The 21,510-nt window shown below is 41.3% G+C and overlaps 1 protein-coding gene across 2 annotated transcripts in view; it reads left to right on the forward strand.

Annotated features, from left to right (window-relative positions):
* The window catches only part of GRIA4 (glutamate ionotropic receptor AMPA type subunit 4), a gene marked incomplete at both ends in the record, with an annotated part of 233,713 nt that overhangs the window by 208,885 nt on the left and 3,318 nt on the right, over positions 1–21,510 (forward strand). The window contains 2 exons of one of the 2 annotated variants that reach the window (XM_082336963.1): positions 8,214–8,328; positions 17,868–18,002. In XM_082336963.1, coding sequence (XP_082193089.1) covers positions 8,214–8,328; positions 17,868–18,002 — 250 coding nt within the window. Of the gene's footprint in view, positions 1–8,213; positions 8,329–15,481; positions 15,597–17,867; positions 18,003–21,510 lie in introns of both variants that reach the window. The other variant, XM_082336962.1, reaches the window with a different exon arrangement.

Here is a 21,510-nt window from a genome sequence, read left to right on the forward strand (position 1 = left end):
TCATCAGACCTCTAGCTGGTGTAAGTTGTCAGAACTTCTTTGAATTCAAAGTAGCTATGGCAATTTTTAGCAGCAGTGGGTCTCCCATTAATTGGGACTCCTGCTGTTCCTCAAGGTGTCAGTTTGGCTCATATTTGTTTACAAAGCTCAGTTCAAGTAACTAAGCTGCATACTTAGGATATACATAGAAGCTGTAAATACTTGGTGCCCCTGGAAATTAACCATCTTATTTGGATGGCTAAATGAAGAGTGTTATACTTAATTAGCCACAATTGAAAAGTATTTGAGTGCTACTTTAAATTTCCCATCTCTAAACAAAGAATAACAATACATACACACTCTTGTAAAGGTACTTTATTCTTAGTGTTTGTAGAATATTTTGAGATATTGTTCTGGAGGAGGTGTTTTAAATGCAATTGGACAGGGGATTTTTAAATAACATTTATAAATGGTATTAGCTTCTAATGCAGCACACAACCTGCCCATAGCTTTTTTGCAAGACTTTTGGCTTTCTGCAGACCAGTCAGTTCCTCAGGGGTACATGGGTTTTGCAAGGTGGAATTCAAGAGGCACCCACTGTCCTGGTGGATCCTCAGCTGAGCCTGGGCACTCAACCGAGATGGCCAGTCATGTCCTTTCTGTGATAAGCATGTATATAGCAATGGAAGAGTTTAGCAGGAAAGCCTGAGAAATCCATTGCAGAAGAGCTAATATTGTTGTGAAGACTCACAACTTGCATACTAGTAGTTCTTTATTTAATATAAATGCTGGGCGAGCTATCAGAGCAAGTCCCAAGGACTCTGTTCTGTTTGAGCTATCAGCTACATGTGAAAATGTCTTGATATGTGCTGTACTTCAGTATTTGAATGAATTTTTTTCATACAAATAGCATTACAGCATGCAAACCTTATAAATACCAGTACAAAAATTATTCCTATAAATTTTTGAATGTGTTTAAAAAACCATGATTTCAAAGTTGGCCCTTTGTCATTAAAATTTAGGTTGTTTTTCTTGTAAAAATGCTCTTGCATTAGCTCTCTTTTTTAGTATTTGCATTATTGATCCTTCAAGCCTTCTGAGTACAGAATGATATAAGCCTTGGCTACATCTTCCTCGTTAACAGAGTGCTTGTTTTATTCCTAATTTATTAAACATATTCAGCCAGTGCCACGCAGCTTTACACTTAATTTCTCTTGATGAATTGTCAAACACCCTTAAACTGCACTGCATTTGTGTCATGTTACAATCTGCCATCAGCACTTTTCAAAACATGGTTAAAATAAGCAGCTCAGAAGCTGGGCAGGTTTTAATTTTTTGCTTCGTAAGGTTGCATTTTAATTTTTCCCATTTAAAATCGTTTGAACGGATGATATGAACAAGCTGTAAAAATGCACCCGCTTGCGTTTCACTAAATATGTCTGAGACAGATCCTCAGCTGCATCCAGGGAGCACTAGGTTGTGCAGTGAGGGGAGGCTCTGGGGCAGCTGTGCCCTCCTCTTCCCAAGCCACCTGGGCTGGATACAGATTAGATCATGAGAGAATAACTGCAATTCACATCACTGAAATAAGGTCACTGAACTCGGCTTCACTGGGCTCTCTCTGTGCCTTGTCCCAAGGGAGGATACCCTCCAGCCTGCGCCAGGAGCGCCGAGGGGCTTGTCTGGGAGACAGCTGCGTCAGCAGGTAGCTGCAGGGAGAGACATCCACAGTGCGAGGAAGAAAATGACCTTTGAGTTGCTTCAGACGTGTCACTAATTGCCGACACGTCCCTGGCTGTGACATTGTGATCTTGGGAAAGCTTGGTCCTTCAGTGAACTCCTCCAGGTGCACCACCATATCCGTGGCTTCACTTCCCATTGTGCAGTAGTTTACTGATCCCCACTTCATCCCAGGCACTACTTATATAGTAGTATGTATACAACAAACTTACATGACTAAGTAGTCATGGATTTTACTGGAATAAAAAGCAAATCCATGTGTTTTTCCAGTTGGTCTGTACCTTGCATATGGCCCACCTGTGGTGCTTTGATCATTTAACATTCAGGTACTCTTTCTTTGATGTTTGCTGTACGTTCTGAGAACCTAAGGTTAAACAGAGGTGGCATCCCTCCACACGATGTGACTTCTAAGTGACTGAGCCATTTCTGAGGCTTTCAAAGCCCTGTGAGAATGATTTGTGAAAAGCCTTTTAGAGGGTTGGGGTCTCTGCTTCTGCCTCAGTAACTGCAGGGTGGCATCAGCGGTTCTCACATGATACGCTGTGCAATACGGCTGCAGTTTAAACAAAGCTGTCTCTGTGTATGTGGAGTCTCGTTAGTGAGTCATGTTACTTTTGCACATCCTGCTTGCTCATTATTTCAAGTGAACAACATCCCCAACGCTATGCAATGAAACAACAGTGCCGCCGTCTGTAAAGATAACAGCAGAATTTCACCAGGAATCTGCCCAGGATTCGGGGAAATATTTTGCTATCATCTAATGTGCCAGTTGCACAGAATTTATGAGCCTAAGCTCAGGAAAGGGATTCAGGAAAATGTCAAACCTGTTCAAATAGCTAAGACATTTAAGTTTTCCTGGCAAAACTCTACCGGTTGCCTAAAATATTGTTATTAAATGCTCCCAGCAGAGATCCAGCCTTTGTTGTAATGAGTACTTAGGGACCTGTCTGTGCCTTTATGCCATTTAGTATTCAAAAACAGGTATTTTGGGACCCGACTTCCTGGAGGGGGTCTCCTTTGCCACATGTGCTCAGGCCAAGGCTGACTCCTCTGAATTGCATTCCCAGATGGTGCTGAGTGGTGCTGATGAGCGGTGGTTTCCATCCATCCTGTGAATCACTCTGTATCCAGGGATTTTGGGGAACTGAAAGATTTAGGCAAAAAGCAGCTGTGGCTGAGACTGTGGATACTTGTTCAAGTTCAATCAGGCTGGAGAGAGCCTTGTCTACCTACTGCGTGTATTCATGCTTTGGGCATTAGGCTGTTGAAAACAGGCTTGATTTTACCATGCATGATGCATTTCATGTTTTATTTTCTGGTTTCTAGAGATACTGTGTTGCTGTGCTGAAATGGGTGCTTAAAGGGGTGCATTAGGCAGAATTTGGTGCCCCCTCCCACGCTGTTCCCCTATGGCTGTCTCAGACTTCCAGCAGTGCTTGTAATGTTGGCTGCTGTGGTCCCTAGCCTGGGCCTCTGTCTCATTCCCTCATGGTGCAGGGGCCTTTGTGTGTCTCTATCAGCCTTGGAAATACCCCTCCTGTGGTTCAGCATGGAATTGCTAGGCACCACGGTGTTGTATGCCATAGCGTTCAGGTCATTTGTTGAATGCCTGCCTCACTGCTTCATACCAATTGAAGTCCAATGGATGGGTTGTCTGTTAACCATGGCTGTGACCCAGACTCACTGGAAGTCAAAGCAAACCTCTCTGCCAGCTTCCCTGGGCATTGGGCTAGCACCCTATTGCGATTCTTTTGGGTGGCAGATGAGTTATCCCTGTCTGGAGTCATAGATGTTATTTTGCAAAGGACTGGGTAGTTGCAGTGTCATCTGTCTGTGCGGTTTTATCTTTTGCTAACTGTGAAAGGCATATCTGCACTTGGCACCAGTAGGCTCTTTAAAAAGAAGAAGTGACACTGATTAACATTTTAAACTGCTTATTGCTATTTATTTATGGGGAGATGGAAAGTGATTTTGAATGAGTGAGAATGATTTAATTCTCATCAAGTTTTTCAAACTGTAATTCTATAGGCAGCTTAAAAAAAGCTGTGATCCATACATTGAAATCGCTGTCTGTGCACTCAAGTAATTGTGAAGTGAGGTATCACTGTAACACAAGGGCCGCAGTTTTGGCTGAAGTGGCTTGACTATTGCATGTAAGGACTCTTGTTTTCTTCTGAGTAATAGAAAAGGCAGTATTGTGCAGTGACAGCAAGGATTAAGAGTCAAATATGAAAGCACTTGTCTGCTTTCTATTACTAAACCCTTACCCTTGCAAAGATGTTGATTCCTTTATTGAGGAACACATTGTTCTTCAGTGGGAGTTTTGACTAAGTGTGGTATTGAGGATACAGTCCTGTTTTTTAATGATGAAAGAACAGTTTCTGCCATGGATACTCAAGTTTCAAAATGCCTTCCTCTGTGGCAGAATGAAGCACTGTCTAGGATGAGTATGAGTGATCTAACCTAGCTCTGAGGTCTCAGGTATATAATTTTCAATGTAGTCACCATTGCACCTATCAGGATCTCAGTTATAACATTTCTGTGGGAGACAGCAGTGTTGAGCAACGGTTCTCTGTGTTTTGCTGACCAGAAGGAAATTATTTATTTCCACATGTTGAGGTGGACCTGGATAACAAAGCAACAGAGAAAGCAGTGTGAAACTAACCTGGTTTTACATGGCCTACTAGACATGAGAGGACAATAATGTGTTACATTTCTAAACAATACAGTTTAATTTCAGAGCAATGATTGGAGCTTAAATCCACATTTACTTCTTCATCCTTTTTATTTCCATTTCTCTATTGTGCTGTGAAACTGTCTATGGATATGGCTAATAACCCTGCTAAATAACCCTCTCATGAATGGGTTTCATTTATTTATTTATTACCCTAGGATTACTATCAACCAGCTGCAGCTTCTCTAAATGACTGTGGGAAAATTTTCCTTGATAATCTTTAATGCTTTGAAAGATAAATTCCAACATTTGGCAAGTGAGAAAGCTCTTTCCCTTCAACATGGAAATTAAACATGAAAACTTACATTAGTTGTCCAAAAAATCACCTAGGTTTTTTTTATTCATCTTAGAATATCCAGATAAAAGGTCTGAGTAGGCATTAACTTGAAAAGCTTGAAAAAAAAGTTGTAAGTTATCAAGTGACATCTTCACCCGAGATAAGATAAAGATTGGAAAAAAATTTCTAAGGATTTTAGCATAAGGACTTTGTCTAATTCAATGAGCTTTAGTGTTCATACTTGAGAGATTACAGCTTAGAGGAAATAGTATGAAGATGCTTTTACAGATAGACTGATTGATAGGGCTCCCCATCTGCTTTAAAATAAGAGTGTGCTTAAGTGGCTCGTTGAATTGAGAGTTAGTAATATTCTTCGAGATACATTTCATTTTTCATGGGAGTGATCACTCCTGACCACATCTGTAGCACTGTCAAAGCAGCTGTTTATGTTATTGCTACCTAGTGTGACAATTAGACACAGCAGCATTAAATTAGATCTTCGTTTGGTTCCTGTTGAAAGGAGGAGTTTTGACATTGACTGTAGACAGCAGGCTCAAGCTATATGTCTAAGCCATTTTCAGAATAAGTAATGTTGCTCAGTGTCAAAGAAATAAAGTTTCTAGGATCATCTTTCATCTATGGCTCAGTCCCAATGTCCTTACAAAAGTAAAATTAACATTTAATGTACTGGAAATTTGGCTGTAAAGTGGCAAGGCTGGCCACCCAGTTACCTTTCTGAATGGGGCAAATGGGCCAAAAGCATAGGCTTTGTAACTAAAAGCTGAGTAGGAAAAATCTGTAGTAAATATGACTGGTTCAAAAGCAATTGCTTCCGAGAACAAAAGGGACAAATGAACAATTTCATTCCAATTTTTTGATTGCTCCTCTCCCTCTGGAGTGTGAACCATAATTAGAGCACTTATGCAAAACCACATTTGTCAGCCTGGCTGCTAAATTCCCCTTAAAGCTTTCACCAGAAAGAGCAGTCTGATGAGAGCAGTAGCAGTCTCCCACTACAGCCTACAGTTCTCATTTTCACTTTCAGGGACAGACAAGCAATTACTTTTATCTGTATTGAAAATCTTGTATAAATGTAACTACAGTGAAGCTAGATAAGGTCAGATGTACACACAAGCAGTTTCCAAACTTCATGACCAGTCAGCAAAGACCTGTCTCAGTTCCAGCAAGAGCTATATGAAAGGGTGTTACTAGACAGTGAAGGTATGTCCTGAAGCTGACATTTGTCCCACAAACAGTGTCAATGTTGTAAGGAATGCTCCATAAGCTGTGAAATACCATGATCTATACCTGTTTGCCAGGAACATATCTCTCCTAATGAGTGAGAGAAAAGTTTCCATTCTAAGACCAGAAGGGACCCCCAGACCAGCCATCTCCAGAGAGGATGAATCACAAGCCCCAGTGGCTTCTGGTGCCGTAAGATCTGATGGAGCCCTGCCACCACAGGATCTCTCTTCCCCAGCCCTTCTCCGAGTGCTTTGAAGGTGTTGGATCTTCTCATAATTGAGGAGGGGAAGATGCCATTGGCAGACATAGCTCTTGCCAGATCCCACTCAGCCCTGACAGACAGATCTTGACAGCATTAAACAAATTCAGAGAGACAGAAACTCCATCTTTCTCAACCACATATTGACCCTAAAGAGCAGTAGTTAAACTACTGGCACCTCACAGATACTTCTCTCTCTTTGGAGATGAATGGTGCTTCGAGGATATGAGGCCACTGCTCCATAGGACTCTGCGCATCTGCAAACAAGCCTGAACAGACACCCACCAGAAACCGTGTACATGTCTGATAGGCACGGATGCGCTGGGGACCTCTGAACATGAAACGAGGAAAAGTTTATTATTATGAATTATGAATAAATATTGATGTAGTTGTGTACCATTAGGATATGTGACTGTTTAGGCTCTTAGTAATAAAGATAGGAAGTTGTACACTTGAACAAGCACAAAAGATCCTCAGGAGGTGATGAAGGCTGCATAAATGCCTTGGCAGAGTAGTTATCAACTGATTTTAAAATGCCATATAGTGGCTGTAGTTCCTACTATAAATCCAGGTGCCTTACATCTGGGTTTGTATGGTAATGTATACTGTCTACCCTCTGCCATCCAGTCTTAATGCTCTCTGGGCACCTAAAGGAAAACCTCTGAGCATGGGCAGAAGCAACCCCATCCTCGGACCAGTTGTGTCCCTTTCTTGCCTGAGTTTCACTGCAGTCCCAGCAGCCTTGAGTTCATACAGAAGTGGCAATTCTCTGCTTTAGCCTTCATGTCGGCAACCCACCTCTGCCTGCACGGATCCAAAGTCTCTCTCAGGTACTTCTATCACCTGAAAAAAGAGCACTAAACATGAGATACAGGGCACTGTGTGTCATGGAGCCCCTTTCAGTCTGTTGTGCCTATGGCACTGTGGGGCTAGTAATGCAGGATTCATCTTTATTCATCATAAATCCATAAAAGGATTTATGCTTTCAGTGGTAGCATAACATGTATAAACCCTTCAGGGAAAATTCCTCAGGGTATCCCAACTACCTGCTGGTATCTCAGCACCCAGCAAATGGGCTGGATTTTGTCTTCCCAGCACTTGAGCTTCTGCTTGGCTGCACTGTCCCCAGGTTTCCCCAGAGAGGATGCCCTCCACCTCCACCTTCCTCCTCCACACCGCGGGTGCCCTTCAGGCTGGGAGGCAGGGTGCACTCCCAGGATAGCAGGGCAGTCCCTGGAGTCACGGCACTAAGCTAGACCCCAGGTAGAGGCTTAGCTACTGTGCAAAAGTAGCAGGACTGCAGAGCCTGCATCCCAAATGTACGGATGTGCCTACAGCAGGTGATGAAGCTTCGGACGGGCAGGACTCCTGGCACCTCTTTGTGCACTGTTTTCTATTGACTGGCTCTAGACAGCATCGTGGTCAGCGAGCAAGCTGTTAGCACTCCTCTTCAGCTCTGCCTCACACTGCCTGTTTCTGGAGCCTTAGCCCATAGCTTGTGTGGGATCACTCTGAAGTGCTGTATGTCAAAACTATATGTAACACAGTGACTGGCAGCGTCTAGCATAGGCCGTCCGGATCTTGCCTCTTTAGTATATGGGAATATATTTTCCCATCTGCTTGAAAAATCAACCTGGGCCCACACTAAACATATTCTAAATATAGATTCAAATAAATCTGTGTAAATCGTTTATAATTCCAGGCAGAGTTTTATCATCATTTTGCAAAAATAGTTTTGGTTGGTTGATAGAATTTTCTTGTTAAAATCCAAGCCATTCTGAAAGTCATTTCTACACTGGAAATACATTTTTCACATTTGAAAGTAACCACAATTATTTGTGCTGCCAAGGGCTTTGAAATATGGAAATGAGAGGTTTATTTAGTGTGTGGATCAAGCTTATAAACAGCTTAAGTCCTCATTCCTTCTAACATCTTAACAGCTGTGCAGTTTCTTACAAAATATGTTTTATCGTTTCAAGAAATGCTGTTAACCTCGCAGTTTTAAAACTGAATGAACAAGGCCTCTTGGACAAATTGAAAAACAAATGGTGGTACGACAAAGGAGAATGTGGCAGCGGGGGAGGTGACTCCAAGGTTAGCCTCAATGTCACCAAAAGCGGGTAAACAGTATGTAAAGTAATTGGTGCATCTGCTGGGGTTTTACCTGTGACGAAACAGCTTCACCAGTAGCACAGCACTGCTGGTACCTGCAGTTGAAATCTAGGTGTATGCAATTACTGTCAAAGCAAAAATATTTGCATTTGTTTAAGTGCCCCAAGGGGAACTCATAAACAGTCTCTGCTATGGGATCTATCACCAGTTTTCAGAAACCTGCATCTTCTGAAATTGTGATGAGCCTTTTCCAAGCTTGCTTTAGTGAACAAGCGGTTTGAAACCTTCAGGAGCAAATACCAGCTCAGACTTTTTTTCTACTATATGTTACTACCCATAAAAATATTTTTCAGTGACAGTAGAGGAAGAGGGTGAAAATCAGTGTGACTGCCTCCTAGCAGTAAGCTAATGCATGGTCCAGGCTCAGGGATGCACTATTGATACAATCAATACTGGTACAAATTGCAATTTTCACATGAGTATCCAAAATAGGAGGACAAATTTCAGCTAAAATATCTTCACAATGACATTTCCTGATACCTTACCAGCAAACTGAAATCCATGGTGGTTCCCTAGGCAGAATTTATCAGACAGGAGTTTTAGGCTGAACTTTAGGCTGAGGTGATGGCAGCTTTTTATTCTTCCTGCATTTCCATATCTTCCATATGGCCAGTGCCACTACTTCCTTGCCTCCTCACAGCTTCCTTTTGGGAAACTGCCTTGTGCTGAAAAGAAGCAAAGATGTGGAAGTGGAAGATGGTGAAGTGGGGGAGGATGAAGACATTAAAAATACCCCTTCTGTGCCAGGCAGTATGTAATAATATTTATTTATGTGCTTGTGTGTGAACAATATATAAGAGAATGCTGCACAGGTAACTGTGCAGGCACAGAGCTAGTCAGATATAGATGATTAAATTTGACTGATTTGTCATACACAGTTTATGTAGCTTTCTTTACAGTTGCCTACATATATTTTTTCTTACTATTTTCTCTCCTTTAGTCCTCCTGCTCTTTCATGCTGTGTCCTGGCCTCAGGGACCATCCCTTGGGCTGTTCTGCACTCACCCAGAACTGGTCTCCTAATCCTCTTCACTTTGCCTTCGATCCTGCTGCTCTACCTATTTCCCCCCCACCGCTCTACTCGCCAGCAGTCGCAGTTTCAAAAATGGTCTCTATTTTCTCTTCCAAAGTGCTTAGGCATATTAGACCTGATAGCACTTACCTGCAAGTGGAACAGACACCAACTTCTTGTAAGAAAGTTGACAAGTGAACCATAAATTACCCATGTTGCTACTATTATATGCTCCACCCAAGCCTGAACTTCTGCATTACTGAGGGAGGGGTGTTTATTTAATTTTTTAAACGTCAGAAGCAGGGAGTCACATCATTAAAAAACCTCCATTTTCTTAGAATACACTCCTCACAAACCTGCTGTCGTTGGAAGGTGAGATAAAAGCTAGGTAGCAAACTAAGGATGCTTTTAACTTACTTTCCCTGATTACCAGCCACTGGTGCTTTGAGTCACGAAGCAGGAAAAGGGGAGCAGCTCATGGTAGAGGGACGGGCCAGCTTCACCGGGGAAATGTCTGGAAGTGCTGAAGGGGCGAGTTTGGTGTGATGGCAAGTGACAGAAAAAGGAGTGGGGGAAAAAAGTAGAAAAGAAAGGCAAGGAGTGTGGTCCATGGAGAAAGAGGGAGGATCTGTGAATGAAAGAGGGAGGAAGGAACACGTTGCCAATGGAAATGAACAATAGGTGACACAGGCAGTTCAGGATGCAATAGAAAATATGGTGGGCAAGGCAGTGTTAGCAAAGGATGAACATGATGGAGCTCAACCTGTGGTCCTAGGACTATATGCAGCCTACCAGGAGCATTCATCTGACCTCAGGCCTGTTTCTTGGCACACTTTTTCCCAGGCACAGTTGAGTGAGTAGGCAGTACCCGTGCTCCTGGGAAGTCCCAGGTCTATCATGCACCCGCACTGCCCACGTTCAGTAGGACCAGGCACATCATGGAGATAAGCAGGCATTACCATGCTTCTCAAATTCTGCACTGCAGCAGCATCTGGACTTGTTTTTTAAACTACAGCTACTCTGACTCCTCAAAGTGTTAGTTAGCCATTTATCATCTACAAAATCCATTTTCTTGTTCAGGAACAGCCTTGTAGGTTCTGATCGATTAAAGTCAACAAGACCCTTTCTACTGAATTAATGGAGCTCTAAATATTTTAATTTTATATGCTAGCAAATGATCATTAGTGGAATAACCAGGACATCATGCACTGTTGTTGTAAACCTGACAGCTACCAACAAGTCCTGAACTAAGCTTTTAAGCATCTCTAGCTAATACTTCTTTTCATTGTATGAATTTAAAAAGAACAAACCCTGACCTTTATTAGCATCTCCAGTCTAAATTACAGGGCTTCCTACTGTTATGAACAAGAATAAGAACATCCTCTTCTCCTGAAAGAAATACAGCACCTGAGACTTGACTGATAAATGTGCTGTTACTATTTGAGATTCACTAGTCAGAATATGAGAGTCTAGACCCAGAATAACCCTTCGTGATAGTACAGAGGACTACAGGAATCAGGGAGTTTAATGAGAGCCCAGCAGTTCTCCAAAGGTTTGTGTTGCTCTGTAAAATAAGATTTCTCCTACCTCCATTCTGTGCACTTAAAAGGTCATCTCTAGCCTCCCCATTTATTGATCCCTTTAAGGAACGATCTTCCAAAATTCAGAAAGACAGTTCAGAGAGCTGCCCTGTGTGAACCACCTGTGGTTTAGTGACCTTAGTAATTAAGTCATGTTTGAAGATAAAACTGAGGTCCCCAAGTCGATTGAGTGCTTTTGAAAGTATTACCTCAGATCTTAACTGTATACCACCATCCTTTCATGTGATGCATGGGAAGGTATTTAAACACAGTTTCTGCCACTCTGCTCCATTGTTTTTATAAAAGTGTGAGTGGAAGGAAGCTGTGCTGATGGAGCTCTCCTCCAGTCTCTGCTGGCAGCCCTCGAGAAAACACGGTGGCCCTTTTTTTTAATTCAGCGGATGAGACTGACCTTACATTTCATTAATGGCTCAGCCACGAGTGGGTAATGAAAATGCTCCTAAAGCATACTCGTGATTGCTTTTTTGAAATCCCTGTCTACCAAAATTCTGTATTGGTTTCAGAATCACTCAGTATTGTAATTTAAATGCTATAATTGCCCATTCGTTGTCCTGAACACAACTAACTCAGAACTTCATTAATGCCATTTTAAAGCACTGTGATTTTGCTAATGCTGCTGGCACAAGATCCAGCCCGAGGCTCTTAAAAACCAGCCCTTCCAAGAGCAAGACAGGATAGGAGGAAATGAGTAAGAAGCCAAGAGAGGAGGTAGAAGGGCTGAGAACATGATGAAAAGGTAGAAAACCAGTGTCCCTGTGCCCAGGTCGGGCTGCGCCACCACTGACTTCAGCACGTGGGTGAAGAACAGGGTCTCCTGTGCTGCCACACAACAGTTCTGCACTGTGGCTACATGGGACAAATTCTTCTCCATATATAAAGGGTAATTTTAGTTATTATTTCTCATATATTATGCTTACATGAATTTGAGGCAGATGGATCCTGTTTATATATAACAAGGGAGATTCTCGGCAGCTGTACATTGGAAAAACTGCACCGATTTTCACAAACTCTGCCAGTTTACTCTAGTTGAAAATTTAGTCCAACACTAGTAATTCAGGAATCACTAAATAACTTGGAAAAAACCCAAATCTATAGTCATTTTCCATTGTAATATTAGGTATACAAGACTGAACTTGATGGGAAATTTAATTCTAAATGCTGTATTTATCCTCTGTATGTGACTTAAGTACATTGCTCTTGCTCATGTACAGCAGACCATACTGATTTTTAGTTTCTGTCCCCTTTAATACCAGTGGGACTATTCACCAACTGATTGTGTAAGCAGTGTAGTGACAAGTTGTAGTCTCCTGAGTTTGTGACTGACATGGTTCAAAATGATGCTTATTTGGAGAGGATATTTTCAAAGAAAGGAAAGACGCCTATATAAGCAACTTGCCCTGAAAGCCAAGGTGATCTGGGCATTCACGTCGCATGGGAGCTGTTGAAAATCTCCTACTAAAATAAAAAAACCAAACAAAACAAAGCCTAAAATACATGAAAATTCACTACACCTGCAATCACTGACTGTGATTGCAAACAGGTATATATGTTGCTATTCTGAAAAGCGTAAGCAAAAATCTTCCTTTTCCACTCTGCAGCCCCTCAGTCTGGGCTTCTCATATTGGACCATGTACATTTCCCATCGCAGCTGGCTGATTTAAAAGGGGACAAAAATCCTGTTCTGAAAGTGTAAAATATTTTTAAATTTAAATTTAAATATATTTAAAATATTTTAAAATTTAATTTTAAATTTAGCTGGGAGGGCTTCTCCCTCATCACAGCTAGGACTGTCTGAGGTGGGGTGCAAAGGACACTTCGTGTCTCATTCACACAGGCTCGCTAGGGCAGGTGAGAAAGTGAGGGGCAGTGGACAGGTTTCCCGGAGCTTGTGCAGCACCTTGATTCAGAAAGTGTTTCAGCAAAAATAGTAGAGAGAAGAAACAAGGGCCTGGCCTCAGACACATCACTGGCTGTATTTCAGTGAAAAGCGGGAATTGCCTCATCTATGCTGGCCATTGCCATTGCATTCAGTTATATATTGAGGATAGCGTGGCAATTTTAAGCATGAAATTGATTGCTTTTCCCAAAGGAAAACCTGAGAGCTTCCTCACAGAGACAATGCAAAAAGGATGACATTAAAGCAACTACAGCTTCAAAGAAGAAAAAATTCCTGCCTGTTATCAGGCTTTATATACCTAAACTGTTAGTGCTAAAAAAACAGGCAAAGGAGTGGAAGACATCTGTTTTCTTACTTGTCCCAGCTTGCTGCTGGTCTTGATAGTTCATATTGAGTCCTAATTATCACTTTAATCGGTTTAATCTGCAACAGCTCCACAGGCTTCTGATTTTCCATGTGAGAACAGTACCTGGATGTCCCTTATCTTTGTCATAACCAGCCCCGTTACACTGCTGGGATTTAGGAGCATTGAAATGTGGCTCAGTGCCAATGCATGACATGTTACAGATGACAGCTATCCAAATAATACTAATTATTTCACACTTGTACTAGAAGCAAACAGAGGATCATATTGACAGGAAACTTGCCAGCATCCCAAACTGCTACCCACTCATTTCACAGCTGTGGGACTCTCATATTCCACTACCAACCTGCACAACCTGCTGCCAGGAAGCCTGAAGATAAACTGTAAGTTTGAATACTGGAAAAGATCAAGAAATAGGTGTTTTCTGTTCTAGGAGCAGAGTATTATATATAATTAAATATCTGGGATTTGGAAAGTGGATGAAGCATTTTCTTTACTTAAAGGGATCACTTACGAGTACCTGGGAATCCTCTCACCCAGCTGTAGCTGTCAAAAATTGTCATTTCTCCGAGGCGCCAAGGCTTCCTCAGTAGTAAATGAAAAGCGATGGGCATCTCAACAGCATGCTCCATCCTTTGTTAAAACTGGTATCTAAGCCCACTTTTTGGAGGTACCTATCTTTTTCCCTTAACTGCAGGGAGGCCTAAACTTGGGGCATAACTTATGGGTGAAAAATCTGAAGTTAAGTGAATCCCCCCCCTTTATGTATATATACAAAGAGTAATCAGAATGTATGAAAAGACAGGATCTAAAGCTAAGAGTAGCGTACGAGGTTCAGGAGCTGCTATTTGTGTGTTAAATATTTATATACAAACATGCACAAATATATTAATACGTAAGGATTTGGGGATTTCCAGTTAAACCAGATTTCCAGTTATAGAGTGTCTTTCACAGTAACTATTTTAGTAGGTTCAGTTACACTATACTAATTAATGCTTGCACTGGTTATTTGTTTATTAAGCCTTGAATTCATGAGTTAACATTTTAGCAATGCATGGATTATGGTGTATTTATGAGAGACTAATTTTCCTGTAGGAATCTGCTGGCACACACAGATTCAGGTGCTATGTCATATAACATCACCAAAAGGCTGTCTATCACATGCCATTTCTGTTTATCTACCTCCTTCTCTGGTATATATTGTATTTTCATGCACACCTGCACATAAATAGATATCCATATGCCTACCACATTAAGAATTGGACAGTCAATGATTCAAAGTGGAAAGTACATAAAATAAGTCTGTTAATAATTTCGTAGGTTTTTAGAAGATAAACTGGTACAACTACATGAAGTGGGTCATTACCATAATAGTCTGAGATTATTCACTGAGTTTAAGTAACCTCAGTGTAAACCCATAGCGGTTCATGGCTTTGAGGTATCAGATTAGGTTTCATCTCAATATTAAACCCTGTTACGTCACCCACAGCAAATACCACTAGTAAGAGAAGATATTCCAAGTAGTAATTTATCATCAGCCTGGGACTGAAAGCCTTGAAAGACTTATGTGAATAAATGAGATTTAAAGAAAAACTTTGAATTTGAAAATAATGTTGAAACAGGAAATGAAAATGAAAGATTGACTGTCATGTTCTTCTTAGCTGAGGACAAGGGCATCACAGCTCTCCCCCGAGTTCTCTGCATGCAGACCTCCCGATTACAGGTCTGTGCCAAGTGGTTATGGTCAGCAAACTGCACGAAGCATCTCCTTTCTCTTGCCAGGATAATTTTGAGGGCAGTAAATGAAATAGCTATAGCCAAGTCATATTATTAGTTTGTATGCATACAAACTAAAAATAGATTGACAGCAAGGAACACAAATGAATATGTTTCTTTATATCCAGTTGCATTATATATGTCTCGGAAGGGTATGTTGTTAATATATCGAAGCCAATAGTTTTGGGTTCACAGTAATTGCATACTATTTATTTACAAATCTTCCCCAGCAGTATGTGCCTGTTACCTAAAGCGATGGAGCAGGTCCCGGTCGTATGTCTGTCTCTAAATCTGGGCCAACAGTACATGACATAGCACCCACTGTGGCCTCTGCTCTGTCACTTTGCAATGCGATTCTATGTAGTTTTACTTGAATAACATAAAATAACATATATAATGTTATTTATGTTATTTTCCACGTGAAGAACTCCTGTAAACCTTGCCGTTTTGAAACTCAGTGAGGCAGGCGTCTTAGACAAGCTGAAAAACAAATGGTGGTACGATAAAGGTGAATGTGGACCCAAGGACTCTGGAAGTAAGGTCAGTCGCTGCAGTTCGGGACCTACTATCGTGTTCACAAAGCAGTAAAGGAAGTAATAAACAAAATGACTTAGAAATAAAATAAGCAGCTGTAGACACAAAACGAATCAGCTTCGCCCCATCTTGATGGGGGTCACACTTTAATTTAAAGAAGCACTATTGCTTTTTAAAGTCTTCAGTGGTATAAATCATCAAACATCATCCTACATGTGCAGGGCATCTGTTCAAGAGTTACAAGGCAGTGTTTTGGGTTTGGGGAAGGCAGGTTGGTTTAGTTGTTTCCTTCCTGCCTAGGGGGGGTGGACTTTCCTCATTGACTGCTTAGGAAATGTCCCTTCACGCCTTCTCCTTTTGGAGCTGGCCTCCCTCAGCGGTTTTCTGAAAAGGAGAAATGCTAGCGGGAAGGATTGCCTTTCATCGCTGCCCAGGGTGGCTGTGCCTGGCTCCCTTTGGGAAGGTCCCTGGATCCTTGAGGAGCCAAGGAAGACTTAACTTGAGCTTTGAAGTGAAAGGCTTCGATAATTAATAGCTTTCTACAGCTTCCAGTGTTTACCTTAGTCCATTCCCAAACAGTAATCCTGACAGCTGCAGGGAGTGAAGCCTTCTCTATTTCTCTCTATTTGGGGACAAACACAGAAGCGGGTATTTTCTGATGGCTGGGAAGCACCGCAGTCAGTGCCAGCCCTGTATTCGGGGAGTCTGAAATTTCTTCACAGTGCCTGTCTCCATGCCAGCCTGTGCTGTCCAGAGCTAAAAGCACGCTTTAGCGTGACGGGCAGTGACTGCTTGCTGCCTGCATGTCCTGAGAGTTACCCTGCTGGGTAGCAGGTAAAATTAACCTGGGAAACAAACAAACAGACTTCCAACACATATTGCTTTTTCTGGCAAGTGCTCTGGAGAAAGGAGTGAAAAGCGGTTACAAGGATGGCAGAGTACCTGTAAATGACAGCTGAGAAAGCCTAAACCCACCACGTACATTAGGTCAGGTCTTTCTCATCCTGCCTCCTTCTTGTTCGCAAGCACCATGTTAGTAATTGCCACCAGAGGAACACAGTCAGCTCCAAGATATTCAGAGTCCTCTTAGCCAGCTAAAAAGAGACAGACAAAGCAGAAGCCAGCTATAAGCCCCAAACACCTCTATACGTCCATGGGAATTGTTAACTGTGCTAATCTACTGATTACACAATAAATAGTGCCTCTTTAAATTAAACATCCAAATGTTTTGCTTTCTTCATAAGTTAAAATTTCATAGAGATTACAATCGGAAGTTAAGTACTGTCCTTACTTAAGGTAAAGATTATATAGTCTGCGTAAGAATAAAGCTTTATAAGTATCTTAAGGCGCACAATGTAGTATATGGAAGTCAATCCTGAGAGTTCCTTGAGAACTGTACTAAAAATGCACATGCATTTCAAATCAAAAAATATGATTCATAACTGAGCAGTGAAGTATAGAGAAATGTAGAATAGTTATTTACTACAGTACATCCAAGAAGGTGATCATTTATAAAATGATGCATATTTAATAATTTGCTAAAGAAAGTTCTCATTGTTGTCTAAATTATGAATAATGTGTAAGATTTCAGAAACTGCTGTTTAAAATTGTACTATTACTGAGCCTTAGTAGTCCATGGGCATGTTCCAGAACTGTATCTATAATAAAATAAAAACAAAATACAGTAATCGGTAAGAGGCAAATATATCATGATGTGTATGGTACAGTGTGCACTTTCAAAGGAAGTGTTTGTTCAAAGAAATAACATAAGCCTCACATGTTATTTTCATCTGTTATTTAAGTATCAGAAACTCAATCTGGATCTTTTAAATTAACAGCAATGCCTACCACAAGTACAATTACTGTTTTCATAAAGATGAAGCAGAGTCTGATGTAAATGGATTTCTGGATTTCAAAGCTTTTAAAGAGCTTCATATAAATGCAGTTTTGTATCAGTGCTAAAATATCCCCTGAAGAGAGCCAGACATGTCATTGTTTAATTCTCTACTTAGTGGAAGTAATGCTTTGCAGTAAGCGAGCAATGACATCCTGATATGTTGGCAATATAATATTTTTTATGCCGACCAGGAAAATTAGGCACTTACAATATATTTTATAGATCCAGACAGGTCAAATTTTGTGAGAATTATGTAAACAACTGTCATTTAATTTCAGCTAAGCATTGTTATCTATTTCTGTTTCCGATGTTTTAATGTGTAGCTTGTGCTCCCGGCGGTCTGGTTGCCGGGGTTAACTGTGTCGCTTCTGTTTCCCCAGGACAAGACGAGTGCCTTGAGTCTCAGCAACGTTGCTGGAGTCTTCTACATTCTGGTTGGAGGCTTGGGCTTGGCAATGCTGGTGGCTTTGATAGAGTTCTGTTACAAGTCCAGGGCAGAGGCGAAACGAATGAAGGTGGCAAAGAGTGCACAGACTTTTAACCCAACTTCCTCGCAGAATACCCAGAATTTAGCAACTTATAGAGAAGGTTACAACGTATATGGAACCGAAAGTATTAAAATTTAGGGGTAGGACTTAGGGCCTACTACAGTGAGTGGGTGATGCATCTTGTAACGCAGTGTTGTGACATGTCTGTCTAGTGGTGCTTGCTTCTGAACAGAGCTTTATATTTTGGAAAACTTCAGTGCAAAGTGGTTCAGTTTTTTTGGCTGCAGATGTACAGTATACTATTCTATGTTGCTAATAGACATCTGCATTGCAAGGAATTTTTAACATAAAAAATACATTTTTAACAACTCAATGTTGTCGAATCAGTTGGGAGATGACAACTATTTGAAATCATAAAATATATATTCAGAGGGCCAATGTTTAATTAGTTGATTGGCCAGTCTATTTTCCTAAAGGTTTGCACTCTAGTAGTGACAAATTGCTGTAAGCCTTTATTATTCGATGTTGGCCCTAACTGGGACTTTGATATAATCAAGATTTAGGATAGGCAATGTCACTGAACCATAGTTAACCTAACGGAAGACAAGGCACTGTTACAAGAAGTCTAAATGTTGTTTTACCTTCTCTCCCTCCTCTCCACCCTATTCCTTCACCCTCCCCTTGGTACATGTTTTATGCTAATTGTGTGGCATTTTTTTCACAATATCCTGCTTCAGGTCAACCTTTGCCCACTATAACAACCCCAAAAAGTCACTAATCAGTGAATAGACCTCGATTATCGTCCTCAGCTTTCAGTAACATACCCCCTTACCTAGCTCAGGACTAGTGTATTTTAGATTGTTCACGCAGTGATTTCAGAGACTGAACCACTGATGCTGTCAAGCTGCATCCTGCATAGTTCCCCTGAGTAGGCATGCAGGGATGGTTTACTAATGTACTTGTTCTCATCCATGCAGTGAGTATCTTGCCAACTAATCATTAGTCAAATCAACTCTCTGACCTTTGGAAATGGCACGTAGCAGCAAATTGAACTTCTAAATATAACTTTCACATAGCTGCCAAGCTGTACTGGCTGCTTTATAAGTGAAGGTGCAGCTAGGACCCTGCCCTTTCGTGTTACCTAGAGGTCCCTTGCCCTTGCAAATAGCAAGCCACATGTCTCCTGTGTTAACAAAAAGCTTGAGGTACATTTTCCTGAAATCACTGAGCCATCTCTACAGTGGAAGTAAGAAACAAAAATTTAGGGAAAGGAGATGAGGAATATAATTTTTATGTTGCCACCTAGAAAAAATTTTTGGAGGAAACAACTGGATATACAATTATTATTTTTTATTTATTATTTATATAGCGCTGGAGTACACGGCGCTGTACAATAGGTGAAGTGTGCCAAACACATAACAGGTCCCTGTCCCGAGGAGCTTACAGTCTAAAGGCACAGCCGGTACAGTACCGAACCATACAGTACAGAGCAAACACAGAGTGAGCAGAGAATGGTGTTTGAGCATGATAGCTGGAGCGCTGCAAGGAATAGGTGGGTTCTGGAGGGGCGAGGGAGGGGGCTTGGTGTACGCTGGCTGGGAAACTATCCCAAACATACTGTCACTGTGTAGTTTTCTTTTGTTCCCTGTTGTACAAGAAGTCATGACCCTGGGTATATTTTAATTGTAACAGAGCTGCCTAATTTCCCTGTGTAAAACAAAAACACTTAGCTGTGCACTTTCTTCACTAGTGAAAATGTGAGGCATAGTAGGTGTCAGGGTGACTGCAAGAGTATAGGCCAGTGTTCATTACTGTGAACTGGCAATCAGGACTTCCAGATGCTAATACTAATCTCCCAAATTCACTGCCTGTTGTCAGTAATAAGGGTCTTAAAAAGAAATAATCCTGTGCAAGTAATTGTGCAAAATACAAATGAAGAGATCTTTTTCCTTTAAATTCTTTAGTGATGTGCCCACAACTGAGAGTGTCCCCAGACTGGTATAAAAGTAAGAGTCCCAGAAATCATATTCCTTATTAAGTTTACAGGGTGCAATGCATCCAAAACATAGGCGTAAAGAAAGCAAACAAAAAACCAAAGCTTTCATTCAAATACTGACCTGACCCAAACTGGCTTAGCGTGCTAAACATAGCATGACTTGACAATCCCCTGAGTTGCCACCCAGCTCTGTTATTCCAGTGCAGCAATGGATTATACTTGTAGAATTTATTTTAGCCTTACTGTTTTCTTGAAATAAAAATCAGGGCTAACTGAGTTTTATTTTTTAAGGAATGATCATAAGTGCCTTTCTCTAAAGTCTGGATTTTTGTGGGACTTGTTGCAACACAGAGATGAATTCTTATAGGGAAAAATAGATAAAAAAATGCCCACATTGCATTTTATTTCATTGAAAATTCATGTTTGGGTCAGTCAAAACTTCTGATAATCTCTTAAAAACATTTTAGGGTGCAGACATTTAAAACTCACAAAAAAATAGAAATAACTAGAATTTCGAGCAAAGATTTATAGACTTCTGAAATTCTTTATTCTACTTATTTGCCGTAATATTTACCTGAGAAATTTCAGCATGTGAACTTCTTATAAAAACTCTTATGCTTATATGTGGAAGACTGCCAAGGTCCAGTCATCCTCTCCTGGCCATGCTTGGCCATCCCTAGCCGCACAGGCAGCGAGGGGTTACCTGCGTGCCGTGCTCTGTACCGGCTGCCTATGCCATCTGTTCGCACACATGCTAGTCATAAACCCCGGTTAGCCGGCAGCAGTACAGAGCCCACAATGCTGGTTACACGTATTTCTGCAGACACATGTCTGTCTTACGCATTTCAAAACCTTTGATATGTTTATTTATCCAAGGAGTAAAGGGATCATATTGGGACTAAAACTTGCTAATACGGAAAGATGCTTGGTGGTTCTAACCTGCATGAGTAACCAACACACTGACTTTTTAAGCTAACATCAAATAGTTTTAATAGTATATGTTTTAAACTAATATAAAATAGCTTAAATAACCCGCTTGACAATTAATATTCATGACCATTTTTTTTCTTTTAGTTTAATCCAGTCAAAAGTGAGTTGCCTCAGGGAAATTCACCTGCCTGTGAGGCAGCAGAAAATGAAAATATAGGACTAGTCTGTATGCGTGAACCAGTCTATATGATAAAGGACTACTCTGAGTGATAAAGAACTAATCTGTATGTGTGTGATAAAGACATTCCGAAGGGATGACAGGCTATTGCATCTGCCAAGGGCAGGGAAGGGTTTGCTTTAAGGCGGGAACAATCCCTTCCTCTTCCCCTGGGCAGCAGTTTTCCCTTCTTGTGTATCAGTAGTAAGCCCTTAGTACACTGAGCTGATGCCGTGAGAACAGTGTGAAGCCTAACAGCCTTCTCTCCAGCTGCTCTAGGGAAAAGCCCTACCGAGTTCTTCACCCCAGACCCAGAGGGGATTGTGCCAGTATCCAGCCAGCCACCACTGCCTCTCCACGGCCTTCTTGGTGGGCCGTGAAGCTCACGAACC

Source organism: Platalea leucorodia, assembly GCF_965183815.1.
Source record: "Platalea leucorodia genome assembly, chromosome: 2".
NCBI lineage: Eukaryota > Metazoa > Chordata > Aves > Pelecaniformes > Threskiornithidae > Platalea > Platalea leucorodia.